Genomic DNA, 15,010 nt, shown 5'->3' on the forward strand with positions numbered 1-15,010 from the left:
AATCTTACCCACTGCTCCATCTCTGTCGCAGGCCCTTTAGCTACTGGCTGAACTACATCCTCTCCATCATGTACTGCAGTGAAAACAATCACATCGGCTCTTACCTGGAGGAAACCCGGAGCTGCTCCTGCCCTTATGAGCATCCTCCCTGCCAGGGCTTGATTCCATGCACAGTGGGGGAGGGCACCTCCTGTGCGTCATGCTCCTATGAGAATCGCTCCCGCTGCGCCACCTGCAACCAGGGTTACATGCTGAGCCAGGGTGTGTGCCGCAACGAAGTGCCAGACTCCACTGACCACTACATAGGCTTTGAGACTGACCTGCAGGACATGGAGCTGCGCTATCTTCTCCAGAAACGTGACAACCGCATCAGCATTCACGGCATCTTTGTAAGCAATGACGTCAGGCTGAATAATTGGTTTGACCCATCGTGGAGGAAGAGAATGCTGCTGACACTGAAAAGTAACAAATACAAGTCAAACCATGTCCACATGCTCCTGGGGATGTCTCTACAGATCTGCCTTACCAAGAACATTACTCTGGACCCCATGCTGTCTGTTTATATCAATCCGTTTGGCGGGAGCCACTCAGAGAGCTGGATCATGCCCATTGAGCAGAAGAACTATCCAGACTGGGAGAGGACTAAATTAGACCTTCCTTATGACTGTTATAATTGGACTCTGACTTTAGGCAACAAGTGGAAAACATTTTTTGAGACAGTGCATTTTTATCTACGGAGCCGGATCAGGGGCACCTCAAGTAACGGGAATGGAACTGTATATTATGAACCCTTGGAGTACCTGGAATCGGGACGAAATCTAGGCTACATGAAGATCAACAGCATCCAGGTGTACGGCTATAGTATGCACTTTGACCCGGAAGCGATCCAGGACTTGATTTTACAGCTGGACTACCCATATACTCAGGGATCGCAGGACTCAGCCCTGCTGCAGCTGCTGGAGATCCGGGATCGGGTCAACAGGCTTTCCCCACCAGGAGCTCAGCCACTGGACCTGTTCTCCTGTCTGCTGCGGCACCGGCTCAAACTGTCCACTACAGATGTTGCCAGGATCCAGGCAGCGTTGCAGACTTTCAGTGCCAAGCAGCCAAACTCGATGGAATACGAAACAACCAAATTATGTAGCTAAGAAGTGGGCAGGTGGCCAGGCGCACAGATGGAAGAGCAGTCACCACACAACTCTGACGATAGTTAAGAGCAATTCTGGAGCAGTGCAAGGGACATTTGGGGGACATGTTATTTGTTGTCATGGGTCTCAAGAGTGCATTTGAGATTCTTATGTCAGCTTTTGGTATAAATTTGTATTACGTCTTAGAAATAAGGAGGATTTCACCATACTTGCCTCATTGTTTGATTTTTTTTTTCTCTCCTGATGAAAACAATAACTTTAATAGTTATTAATATGAATTTCAATATTTGCCATCACTGATATTTTGCCAGCGTGCTGATGTTTGTAGATTGCACAAATCTGAATTGCTCACATACGTAAAGAAAAGGCTTTTGCTGATAAAATATTACCCAAGCAATGTAGTCACCTCACTCATTTCATTTCAACACCAGCATGTTCCTCGCTACATTTGCTTTCTAAAAAAAAGCCCACCATAAGTAATTGTTTTAATATCACAGTCCTCCTTCTTTGGCTGGAAAATTATGGGCACTGTGTTCTTTTTGCTTTTCATATCATGATAAAATCACTCATTTTTTTAAGCTCTACTTCACATTTTTGTAAGAAAATAGTCATTGCCATAAACAAAGTGAATAAATAAATGCTGTATTACTCCGGATTTGCTGACAAACAATGTATCATGTTCACAATATATGTTACATGTGCTCTTATTTTTATAATGCTGTTGTTTGTGAAGCAAAAGTTACAAAAACACTGTCTATAAAATGTATAATACGATTTGTTAATACACTAAATAAAATACATTTTTATGTGTGGTCTGTACATGGTGTTCTTGTGTACATAGATGCTTTTCTAAATTTATAATGAGTTTATCAGATTTATGATAGGGATTACTAACATTATTTATTCTGTTGTCACGTTTCAAAAATGTCACTTTTGATTTTGATGCTCTCAAGAGACGCGACTGAACAGCCAGTCAGTGGCATGCAGTGTGACGATGTCACATTTTATTACCTGCTCAGATTGCTCCGAATCCCAGCCAAGCAGGTGCTAAAAGAAGTACCTGATACCAGGTAGTATCAGGACCTAATGGAAAACCGTGGCGAACCATGGTGAGTTGATCCAAGTAGGTACTAATGGAAAAGGGGCTTAAATGCGACATTTCCAATTCATTTTTTAAAAGAATCATTCCAAAACAAAGCTAGATATTGTTACACTATGACTACTTCATTTTATGTATGATCACTCATTTTAAAGGTCACCTAAACAGGACAGTGATATCATTAAAGATGCTGACAGCTACTCTTGGTGCTGCTATCAAGAAAACATTTTTGATTTGAATAGTAGAATCATAATATTACTAGTTTCATTTGTTGGTAAGTTGTTTAGTTATTGCTCAGTATTAACTTTATGAAGTTTTTTAAATAATTTATCTATTTGTCTAAATCCAAATCTGTCCTATGACAAAACCCTTACTCGGTACACCCACAATCAACACCAGTCTCCTTCCTACTTTTGCAGCACTTCTTTACTGGCAAATGAACTAAATTCACACAGCTATAGTGATAACGCGAGAACACTTGAAGAAACTATTGCCATTGAACTGACTGCCAATTTCAAAAACCACAGTTTCATTGCATGAAATAAATCAGTCCACGCCTCCCACCTGAGCTGCTCACAATGATCTGCAATCACCCACAAATACTTTTATTTAATAACAATTCTGATTAATTTTGAGTCTATTAAATTGGGTTATTTTTCCAGTATTTTCAAGCCCTCACAACTTCGTGAGCGCAGGATTGAAAAACATTTAGCATAGAATTAATCAAATATGAAATATTATATATATATATATATATATATATATATATATATATATATATATATATATATATATATATATATATATAAGATAAGATAGAACTTTATTAATCCCTCGGGTGGGTTCCTCTGGGAAATTCGACTTCCAAAAGCACAGCAACGACCGAAGTTACAGTTACAGAATTGTTATATATATATATATATATATATATATATATATATATATATATATATATATACACACACACACACACACACACACATATAAATACAGAGACAAATATAAATAAAATATACAAAGGGGATAAATAGAATAAATAGGAATAAAAAATAAAAATACAAGTGAATTGCACATTTCAAGTATTGAGTCTATTGCACTGTTGACTATTTACAAAAAGTATTGCACAAGGTATTGTACAGTGAGGTGAAGAGGCACTACAGCTTAGTTGTTCCCCCCTCCTTTGTCCTCCTGTTTCCCCTCCCTCTCCCCTCCAGAGAGGAGTTAAACAGTTTGATGGCGTGTAATAATAATAATATTCAATCAATTGAAAAAATAATCAATAAAAACACACAAATTGTTTGCAATTTACCAGTTAGGAATATTTCTATTGTATGAATATATATACAAATATATAATAACAAAATTACAACAACATTTTTAACATGACTGCATGATGAGAAACACTCATTGCAGGAATAGTTCCATATCAGAGGAGTAAGAAATACATTTTTACACCTACTGCATCCCTGAACTTCAATATTGTGAGATTTATAATGACATACAATCCTATGCAAAAGTCTTGAGTCATTCTTTTACATTTATGTTATGCAATCAACCATGCAGTATTTTAAGGTTGGATGGACAGCAGATCTCCACCACATCGTCTTCACCTCAGCAGCAGCAATCAGGTTCTCTGCACCAAAAATTTGAATTCCCTGAGAATTAATATTGTTGCTCCATCTGTTTTAGTGTTTTCTTCCCTCATTTGGATTCCTACTCCACTCCTCTGTTTGCTGCTCTGAGGACTTCTGCACTGCCTTCAGCTTCAATTCTGTTGGTACCTGAAAGAGAAGGACTCACCTGGAACACTCACCCACCTACACACTCACCACAGGCACTCTTAGCCTCTGGACTCCACCTGCCTTCAGTAAACCCCTTCCTGGATCCAACCAGTCCCATTCACAAGTAAGATTGTTCTCATTAATGTCATCCTTACAGGGATTGCAGAATTATTAGGCAAGTTGTATTTTTGAGGAATAATTTTATTATTGAACAACAACCATGTTCTCAATGAACCCAAAAAACTCATTAATATCAAAGCTGAATGTTTTTGGAAGTAGTTTTTAGTTTGTTTTTAGTTTTAGCTATTTTAGGGGGATATCTGTGTGTGCAGGTGACTATTACTGTGCATAATTATTAGGCAACTTAACAAAAATCAAATATATACCCATTTCAATTATTTATTTTTACCAGTGAAACCAATATAACATCTCCACATTCACAAATATACATTTCTGACATTCAAAAACAAAACAAAAACAAATCAGCGACCAATATAGCCACCTTTCTTTGCAAGGACACTCAAAAGCCTGCCATCCATGGATTCTGTCAGTGTTTTGATCTGTTCCCCATCAACCTTGTGTGCAGCAGCAACCACAGCCTCCCAGACACTGTTCAGAGAGGTGTACTGTTTTCCCTCCTTGTAAATCTCACATTTGATGATGGACCACAGGTTCTCAATGGGGTTCAGATCAGGTGAACAAGGTGGCCATGTCATTAGTTTTTCTTCTTTTATACCCATTCTTGCCAGCCACGCTGTGGAGTACTTGGACGCGTGTGATGGAGCATTGTCCTGCATGAAAATCATGTTTTTCTTGAAGGATGCAGACTTCTTCCTGTACCACTGCTTGAAGAAGGTGTCTTCCAGAAACTGGCAGTAGGACTGGGAGTTGAGCTTGACTCCATCCTCAACCCGAAAAGGCCCCACAAGCTCATCTTTGATGATACCAGCCCAAACCAGTACTCCACCTCCACCTTGCTGGCGTCTGAGTGGGACTGGAGCTCTCTGCCCTTTACCAATCCAGCCACGGGCCCATCCATCTGGCCCATCAAGACTCACTCTCATTTCATCAGTCCATAAAACCTTAGAAAAATCAGTCTTGAGATATTTCTTGGCCCAGTCTTGACGTTTCAGCTTGTGTGTCTTGTTCAGTGGTGGTCGTCTTTCAGCCTTTCTTACCTTGGCCATGTCTCTGAGTATTGCACACCTTGTGCTTTCGGGCACTCCAGTGATGTTGCAGCTCTGAAATATGGCCAAACTGGTGGCAAGTGGCATCTTGGCAGCTGCACGCTTGACTTTTCTCAGTTCATGGGCAGTTATTTTGCTCCTTGGTTTTTCCACACGCTTCTTGCGACCCTGTTGACTATTTTGAATGAAACGCTTGATTGTTCGATGATCACGCTTCAGAAGCTTTGCAATTTTGAGACTGCTGCATCCCTCTGCAAGATATCTCACTACTTTTGACTTTTCTGAGCCTGTCAAGTCCTTCTTTTGACCCATTTTGCCAAAGGAAAGGACGTTGCCTAATAATTATGCACACCTGATATAGGGTGTTGATGTCATTAGACCACACCCCTTCTCATTACAGAGATGCACATCACCTAATATGCTTAATTGGTAGTAGGCTTTCGAGCCTATACAGCTTGGAGTAAGACAACATGCATGAAGAGGACAAAATACTCATTTGCCTAATAATTCTGCACTCCCTGTATATTACCCTCTCTTTCCTTCCACGAGGCTTCCAGCAGTCCATCACTGAGTTAACCATAACTCAAGCTCTGCTCCCGTCCTCGGTAAATAACTTGTTGTTTCCCATTAAACCTTTTAAAAAATTCCTTCAGTGTATTGAGTCTGAATTCAGAATATTCATTTAGCCAATATGAGGGTTTTCTGTTACGTGTAAACATCACACTGGTTAAGACCTTGAGTTAGGTGTCTTTTATTGTGCTGAAATGATTGATAGGTCAGTGTTAAGTGGCTTAACAAATAAAATGGTCAGATACTGACTGACTAGTTTGAAAATAAGTGAAAAAGCAACCAGTGTCCAGCATTGTTTTTCCTGTGAGGATGAGCCATTGTTTGACTTATTTTAGAAATGCAGCAATATGTGCAATAGTCAGTAGTGATAAGAAGAAAGTTTCTGGATTTAAGATCTCTTCTAGACTTTAGATTTGTTCTCATGCATTGATGTTTGATGCAGTGGGGAAGACACAGCATCAAAGCCTGATATCTCAGGTGTTTCTCCCCGTGGTTTGTAGTCTGTTGTAATTTGCAGGGTTTATGTCTTACTCCAACCTGAAATATAAGCCTCAAACTCCAGATCCTTTAGGTGCTTTGTACTTAGTGTAGTTTGCAGCTCTGACCCCAACACACAAACACGTTGTAGTATGCCTCTGTGTGTTTCACATGATGAAAGCACGAGTTTTCCCCACGTTTAGATGGCAGTGATGCTTTTATGCTAGAAGTCTCAGCTACTTCTTTCTGCTAGAACAGCAGAAGGATAAAAACTAAATACTTTTATTCAACCACATGTTTTGCACCACTTAAAGCTTTTTAAGCTTAAGGCAGCTTAAAAAATTAACAATGGAGTACTTTTAGCTATGCAACCGAACGATAATGTGTGATAAATTACTCAATATATGAATCTTAGCATTGCTTTACTTATATAATGGATTGCACTGGTAGAAAGAGTAGATCAGTAGATGATTGGACCTTGCAAAAACACTCTGACACAAGGTAACACTGTATGGAAAGAATACATATTTGCTAGTTAGATAAAATCTCACAAGCAGAAAATGCTTCACTCATTTGTTTTCTCATATCTGAGCTAAACTCCTGTAACATACTAATACTGTAATTATACGATAGCAGCAGGGAATTTATGCTTTCCAACATTTAATAGAACATAGCGTAAGCCACAACATGCACCAGACTGTCTGGTATTTTGCTTTTGTCATTATTTTTCTGCATAGTTATTTGGCTTGAAATTATCCATGCATTACAGTAATCAAAGTAACCCCTGTGTGTAATGTTCTCTTACGCCATGTAGCCACTTCTATTTCATTTAACATAAAAGTGATGTTTTCCACAAACAGCAGCTCCAAGAGACAATAGGGAACCAAGCATGAATCTAATTTTTTCATGCGTCTGACTATCATTATAATGCTTCTATCAAGAAAAACAAAGAAAAGAAATGGAAATGTTGTACTGTATCTCTAAGAAAGAATAAAGGGAAAGCTTTTGCATGCCCACAGTTTAATGCCTTTAGCATTTATTATAAATGTAATGTGTTTTGCTCCCGCATTTCAAAAATATGCATTTTAGATGAACTGGTGATTCTAAACTGGCTGTACTCTAGATGTGACCCGGATAAAATGTTTGACGTGTTCAAAATCAACCATTGCATGAATGTATGATTAGATCTAACTTCTTTTCTAAAGTAGCATGAGTGGCCATTGAATCAGTCCAAAATGAGATATACATTTAAATAAATTGTTCACAAATATGGTTTACAGTTTACAAGCTGTAAACTGAGTTTTTGATTTGAATAACAGAAACCATTGATGTAAGTTTAATTTGTTGGTAAACAGTTTAAAATTTAGTTATGCTTACTTCCTGAAACCAACCTATTGTTTATTTATGGCTGCATCCAAATCTAGGCGGATAAAACCCTTAACTCAGGCTTTGAACACCCATAAGTCACACCAGACTCATTATTACTTTTGCTGAACTTCTTTATTGGTAAATTAACCTAATTCAAGCAGTTACACTGATTAGGCATAATGGCTACTGAGAGGTTAACTGAATAACACTGATTATCTCTTCATCATGGCACCTGCTAGTAGGGGATGTATTAAGAAGATTTTGTCTTCAAGTTGATGTGTTAGCAGCAGGAAAAACTGGCAAGTATAGGGATTTTGTTTGAAAGAGCCTAACTGTGACGGATAGACGACTGTGTCAGAACATCTCCAAATCTATCAAAAATGAGAGAAACAAAGTCACATCAGTGTAAGTGTGAGAAATGTAAAACCAGTTGAAAAAAATAGTTTTAAGGAACTTCAAGTGTTCATGAGAGCTGAGGGCAGATGGTCAGTAAACAAGTGTGTTCTGGTATCTTATATTAAACTTAGATGTTTTTATTATGATCATTAAGATTTTGCTGTGATGTGTTTTGGACCACGAACAAACACAATTATCACGGATATCCACAGATATTTAAGGAAGCACTGACATGACAAAACTTGCAATTACAATGAATAATCATTTTAAAAACTGTAACTTAAAAAAAAGAAGAAATGAATAATCAAATAAGACAATCAACTGTTTCAGAACAAAACTGTTCAGACTGTATGAAGTATTAAGGTGTGCTCCCCTCTAGGCTCAGAGAGCAATAACTTGATGCTCCACCACAGCTCAACTCTGAGGGGCTAACAGAGCTGCAGTGATATTTTATAAAAAATTGTAAAAGTTCCAGTATAGAAGCTCAATGGTGTTCCAAGGCTCTTCAGAATTTGTCCATTTGAATGAACTCACAGCTTAAGAGCCCTGAAAGCTATATTGTAAAGATCCTCAAAGAAAATAGCTTTCCAGCCTTCTTAAATGAAGGTTGGAAAAAAAAAATGAGCTGAGCATTCTTTTCATGAAAAGCAACTGCATGTGGGGAATGTTTAAAATGCCATGTAAATAGACTTGGGGTTTTTTCTTGAGTAACAGTTTAGCGAAATACAGTAAGACTCACTTTCATTTTTCTTTTTTTCATATAAAATTAAGTTTATGCTTGTTAGTGAAAAACACGCTCAATGTCTTGTCTGTCTTGTACTTATTTAACGTTGCTAGACCATTAATGATATGCCTTTTAGACACAAATGTCTGACCACTTATAGCAACTTTACAATACCTCCAAGTATGTGGTAAATGGATTGGGACTTTCATACAACATCTTTTTGACACACACTCAGTCAGATGCATCAGGACCAACTTGGGGCTCAGTATATACTTTGACACACAGACTGTAATAGCCAGGGATTTGGCATGAAAAACAGCCACCGATTCAGTAGTATAGTTTGAAAAGGATTGACGGTAAAGATCAAGGTTTTTATTGTATGGCCAATAAGGTTATGGAACCTTCCTAATTATCCTTATTTTTCTATACATAGATATAACAGTGATGGTAACTAATGATAGCTGTTCATTTACTGCATATCCACTAATTAGATTATTAATTGCTGTATGTGAAGGAGGTTAATTGGGATTGACTGTGCTTTTGCTGGAATACACTACACTACATTGTTTTCAAACCAGGAGTAGAAAATGAAGTCTCTAGTTTCTTTTTATTTTTACAAATGTAGCAAGAGTTGCACATACATAACACTGTTTGTGTTACAGTAGGTGGATGGGTAGCCGTCTGGCTTAACAACTCTTCTGGCAAAAACCCTGAACATTAATATTTATAGTCTAATTAACAGAATTACATATTGTGCACTACCATCGTTTAGTGCACTTAGTTTGGGGTTTACAAAGAAAATGCATTTTATTTATAATTTTTTCATCCTTTTAGACTATGCAAAGATGATGTTATCTGGCGTTAGTGTAGCCTAGTATCTACATATTATTACTGACATTATTACTCATTATTATACTTTCAAGATTCAAATCATCCTTTGTTTCCCAAAACTGTGGTCCACAGCTTCTTTGTCATATCAAATGAAGTTTGTTGCATATTCAAACTCAAAGGTTTACATTAAATTCTTTACATGATGCCCTTTCAACTTTCAAACAGCAGCATTTCTCTTCTCCAAAGGCAGGTGTTCTGTGATTTTGAGACTCAAAATATTCTCAGCAGCTTGTTCTCCTTTGCTTGTTGCTTGCTGTCATGTAGTTTCTCCTCGGCATACTTCTGGCTCCAGAACAATCTGCATTGCTCTTTGAAAATGTACTTCATAGTTCACCACACAAGCTGCAATCAGTAACAATTCCCAAAGTGACCCTGAGAGTCACAGACCTTTCTCCAGCAGAAAGAAAACACTACTGCAAACTCATAATGCCTTAATAGTGGCACTAAAGCATAATGTTAAAGGATGAAAAGGAAAGAGCACCAGCTGCACCGACTGTGGTGGGTGAAGGTGACAATATTATCATTATCTGGATGCCAGATCCTTAGAGGAAACATTCCCTCGGAAAGTTGAGTGGGTGGTGAGACATGATGTCCTAGCTTGGCAAGAGACAGCTTGTGACTGCTTTAAAGATGCAAATGGAAAAAAAGAAGAAAAAAGAGAACGCGGGCAATGCGGTTCATATAATAAACGTCAAAAACACGAAGGAGTTTTGAAGGTTATTGACATGCAGGTGGCCTACCTACACTGCACTTGAGCTGAATATTTTGAGAACAAATGTTTAGGGGTATAAGTTATTTTTATGCACATTCCACTTCCTTGCCAGAGGGAGTAAGTGAATCTAATTTAGCGGCAATAAAACTAAATTAATGGACTACAAGCATCAGAGCACATAAAGAACTAATTCCATCTGAAAGTAACATTAACACTGAGAATATGTAATTGTGAAAGAGGTCTATAAAAATACTGATTTGGTCGGCCAAATGCAAATGTGTTCCTCAATCAGCTCTGCCAAGTTCTGTCCAGGCGTGACATGCAAACTCGATCTGAGGCAAACTTTTTCCCCCAAATCATCAGATTTGAGGGTAGCCTGGAGGAGAATAGAATATTTTGGATAATGAGGTAGAAAAATTCAACTTTCAGCTTTGAGAAACTGTAGTTGTATTTGTTCTGCCTCACAGAAGCTGCATCAATGTGATGTGTACAAGTGTTTGCTTGTATGGACACACGGAGCATTGTTAATCACCTCTTCTATGTAAAAGTTTGGCCCTTTTGGCTCATTGCTTTATATTGTTGATGCTGTTTGTGTTTTGTCTCACAAGCTTTCATATCAGCAATCTAGTGGTTTTAGAGCTAACAAGTCTTAATAAATCCAGCAACAAATTAGCTAAAAGGTGAAGTCACTATTTCGGTTTGGTTTATTGCCAGGATCCTCTCATTTGCATTGTTTCCACTGTCTTCCAATTTTAAAAAAATCATCCAGTTGAAATCAGTCTTTTATCATTTATCAATATAAACTTTAGGCTACAGTCCCACTCACTGACATAAATCTCAGTCATTTTGAGGAAACACACAATATCTTTCTTTTAGTGTTTAAGTCTCTGGTTCTCTTCCACAGCATGTCTTCTATCCTATCTTCCTTCTCTCACCCCAACCGGTCGCGGCAGATGGCCCCGCCCCTTCCTGAGCCTGGTTCTGCCGGAGGTTTCTTCCTGTTAAAAGGGAGTTTTTCCTTCCCACTGTCGCCAATGTGCTTGTTCATAGTGGGTCATATGTTTGTTGGATTTTTCTCTGTATGTATTATTGTCAGGTCTACCTTAAAATATAAAGCGCCTTGAGGCGGCTGTTGTTGTGATTTGGCGCTGTATAAATGAAATGAAATTGAATTGAATTAAGTGTCAACACAAGGCCGACAGAACAGTTGAAAACCAGCTCAAAGAACACTTCACAGAGAAAATGTTGTAGTCAAAAAAATTCTTTTTTAAAAATGGGTGTAGATAGAAATGTTTATATGAAAATCAACCTTGGGTTGATTGTTTGCACATGCTATGAGTTAGCAGGAGAAATCAGGTGTTTCTGAATGAGGTGCAGTTTCTACTGTACCACCACATTTTTGTGCTTTTTTTCCAATAAAAATTAACGTTCAGAACTCCACTTTACAAAAGGTGTAGATCATTTTACTATTTATCACCTCCTGCCACTGACCATCACTTTTTTTTCATGTTTGATTTCTTAGGTGTTTTTTTTTTTATTCTGTCCACCTAGCATGCACATTTTTTTAACCCTTGTGTGGTGTTCATATTTTTGTTGCTCAGCCAGTGTTCATGGGTCTGGTGGACCCGCTAGAGTTTTGGCTTTCCAAATTAACACTATCAAACAATTTTATGTTAAATTACTCAACAGATGTTTACGTCATCCCAATTACAAGCCATATGAACAGCAAACATGGTTAATTTTTTCCCTTTACCTTTGTTAGATCACATTTATGAATTAATGCGCTTCTCGTTTTTTTTTTTTTTTTTATAAAATGTTATAAAAAAATAAATCAGTTATAATCAAGTGGAGTGAGTGGAAAGACACAACACATTTACACGTGAAGCAATATGTTTCACAACTAAATGGGATCAGCTGCTCATCAATGGTGACATTAGGCCCAGGGTTGTAAAACAGGGGGAGGTGGTGCACACACTTATCCCACACTGTCCTGATGGCAGCTAGCTTGTCTCTCTGCCGTCGAGCTGTTACTAGCCCAGCTAGCTTGTCTCTCTGTCGTCTCGGTTATCAAAACGGATAATCCTGGAAATTTTGTGGAAGTTTTCCAGAGACACTGATGCACGGAAAGGTTCTTGCCGGTTTCTGCATCCCACAGGGATTCTGTCGATTCCCCTTTGGACCTGAAAACTCCTGCAAGGATAAGAACCCCAAAGTAGGCCTTTGGGGTTCTTAGATGAATTTGGTCCTTCTCCTTCCACCTCTCTCCAAAAACACACCTTCCTTCTAGATTACTGCAATCTAGAATAATTTTCTGGATGGAATCTGGGATGAAAAGCTCAAATGAAGACTTGATGTCCTGCACATGAGTAACTGTCAGCCGTGTTGGCCCTGGCTTATCACAGTAACAGCTCTGTAAGGTGGCTCATTTCTTGGGCAAGAAGACCATTCAATTTCACCAGTTATTGACATCCATATTTCTTCACTTGCTGTCTGGTGGGCTTGTTCTGGTCCTGGAGCTGGCTGCAGATGGGGTACTCGTCTTCGTTTTGTTACTAAATGGTGCTCAACCTCATCCTCTTCTTCAAAGTCACTGTCAGACTCTGAATTTTCAGAAATGTGAAATATTCTGAACCCTCTTTGTCAACATCATCATCAGAAGCCCCTCTCTCTTCCAAAATCAATTGCATGGCCCTCGCAGCAGATAATCTTTTGCCATCTTGATCAGTTGTGATAAAGAACCACACTGGCAAAGTCTTATTTATAGTATTATGCCCCTAATTTGCAGGTGGGACAGGGTATGAGAAAATAAAATTTGGATCCCTCAAGAAAGAGGGTAAAATGTGTGGGAATGTAAGAGCAGATGGTGTTGATAGTTGAATTTTCAACAATGTTGCAACTTTGTGCGGGAGCAGGAGGGGAAGAAAACACTATCAGCAGCACCAGAAAGGAGGAAGACAGAGTGTGGGAACACAGGACCTACACTTTCAACACTTTTATTAGACCTGGGTCCAGTGGACCCGAACACCTTGTATGTAATGTAAATGTGTGGGGGGAGGTACAGTATGAGGTCATTGAAAATTAGTCCGGATTTATGTTTTTCACAGAAAATAAGCCAAAGCCAATGAATTTCAGGTTGAAAAAAGAATTCATTGTTTAATTTTTCTTTTGAAAAAAACTGAAAACGGGTCTCACAGACCCGAACACCATGCAAGGGTTAAAGGATACATAATTTAATTGGTATGGTTGCTGAATTAAGTACCCTTGTGTCTTAGATTACTCCATTCCAGAAAGAAAAGAAATGTAATGTAATTACAGCAATGCAATACATTAGAATGCATTACACCCACCAATGTCTGTTAGGTTGCTCAGGGTTGCTTGCTTGGAAAATATTTTCTAGCTGACATATAAAAGTTGATGGAGCAAAGAAGTCTACTAAGAAGTCTATGTGTAATACAGTAATTTCAGATGAAATTTTAAGAAATACACAAGCCAATCAAGTCAAGCGGATGTGTGGCATCCAGCTAACTCCACTGAGGGGTTGCTATACTAGCTTGCCGAGTCTAAATATATGAATTACTTGTTAGGCCACATCAGTGGGCAAAATATTGGTTTACTCAACAAGCATCACATTCAAAGTGGGCAAGGGGTAACTCAGACTGCAGACACAGAAAGCTCTCGTTCTAGAGGCTAGCGCTCACATTTAGACTTTTTATCTATGGTTTAGGTTCAGGTTGTATGAACGTAGGTCACAAGCTGGCCACAACATTTTGAATAATAATCCTTTCATTACTACAGTACAATAAAGTAGCAGTACAATTCAATACAAAATACAAGTGTATTAAAAGTTCAGATATTTTTTGGTGGAATACAAACATATAACAGTGATTATATAACTCATGCATCGATATATTTCTGAGTTGCCCTACTGTAAATGGACCACAATTATTTTTTTTTTCTCCCTTTTTGCTTTTGCTATTTAGTTCTACAGAAACATCATTTCTAAGACACAGTATTTGTTGTTTGGCCTGCTTTTTTAGTGTCACTGTTGTGTTGGTGAATGTGTGCTTCTCCATAGACTCCGTGTCAGCTAAAACTCACGCTCTATTGAGGTATTAAATCAAATCTCTGAAGAATGTGATGAATTCCCACCTGAAATATATTCATATCTTAAATTACCATTTCACTCTGTTTTTAAATATGCAACTGTAGAAAAACAATGCAGACCTTTGTGTTATTATAGCTGCTTTGGATTAAAGAAAGCTGATAACACACATGTCTAGCGCAACATTTATCAAACTTTAATAAGAGGTTTAGAACCTCTGATGTGAAAACTGAGCTATTTCTGCTCTGGGCTTTCAAAGCTCCTTGTCAATGCCAGCAAAATGCTCCTCGCAGCCCTTATAGTTCTTATTAGGACTCAAAGCCCATTTCTCTGATCTCTTTTCATTCTTTAAAGAAGAGGAAAAGGAAACGTGAGGCTTAAAAGAGATACTACAGTCACCAAAATATGCTAACCTCATTTCTTTAGAAAATAAAACACGTCTCTTTTTGTTCCTGCTCTCTTATCCACAACTCTTTGAATATCACAGCTTGCCCTCTTGCCCAACCTACTAATGCATGTCAGGAAAAAAAGTATTTTGTGTCCATTTTTATTCAA

At 38.2% G+C, this 15,010-nt stretch overlaps 1 protein-coding gene across 2 annotated transcripts in view; it reads left to right on the top strand.

The window, feature by feature from the left end:
- Window positions 1-1,967, top strand: part of LOC113008657 (BMP/retinoic acid-inducible neural-specific protein 3-like) — a 62,954-nt gene extending 60,987 nt beyond the window's left edge. For both annotated transcript variants that reach the window (XM_080291375.1, XM_026146233.2), the window contains one exon: window positions 32-1,967. In XM_080291375.1, coding sequence (XP_080147501.1) covers window positions 32-1,148 — 1,117 coding nt within the window. In that variant the 3' untranslated portion in view covers window positions 1,149-1,967. The remainder of the gene's footprint in view (window positions 1-31) is intronic.
- The last annotated feature ends 13,043 nt before the right edge of the window (window positions 1,968-15,010 follow it).

The sequence above is a fragment of the Astatotilapia calliptera genome, chromosome 17 (assembly GCF_964374335.1).
Source record: "Astatotilapia calliptera chromosome 17, fAstCal68.1, whole genome shotgun sequence".
Taxonomy (NCBI): domain Eukaryota; kingdom Metazoa; phylum Chordata; class Actinopteri; order Cichliformes; family Cichlidae; genus Astatotilapia; species Astatotilapia calliptera.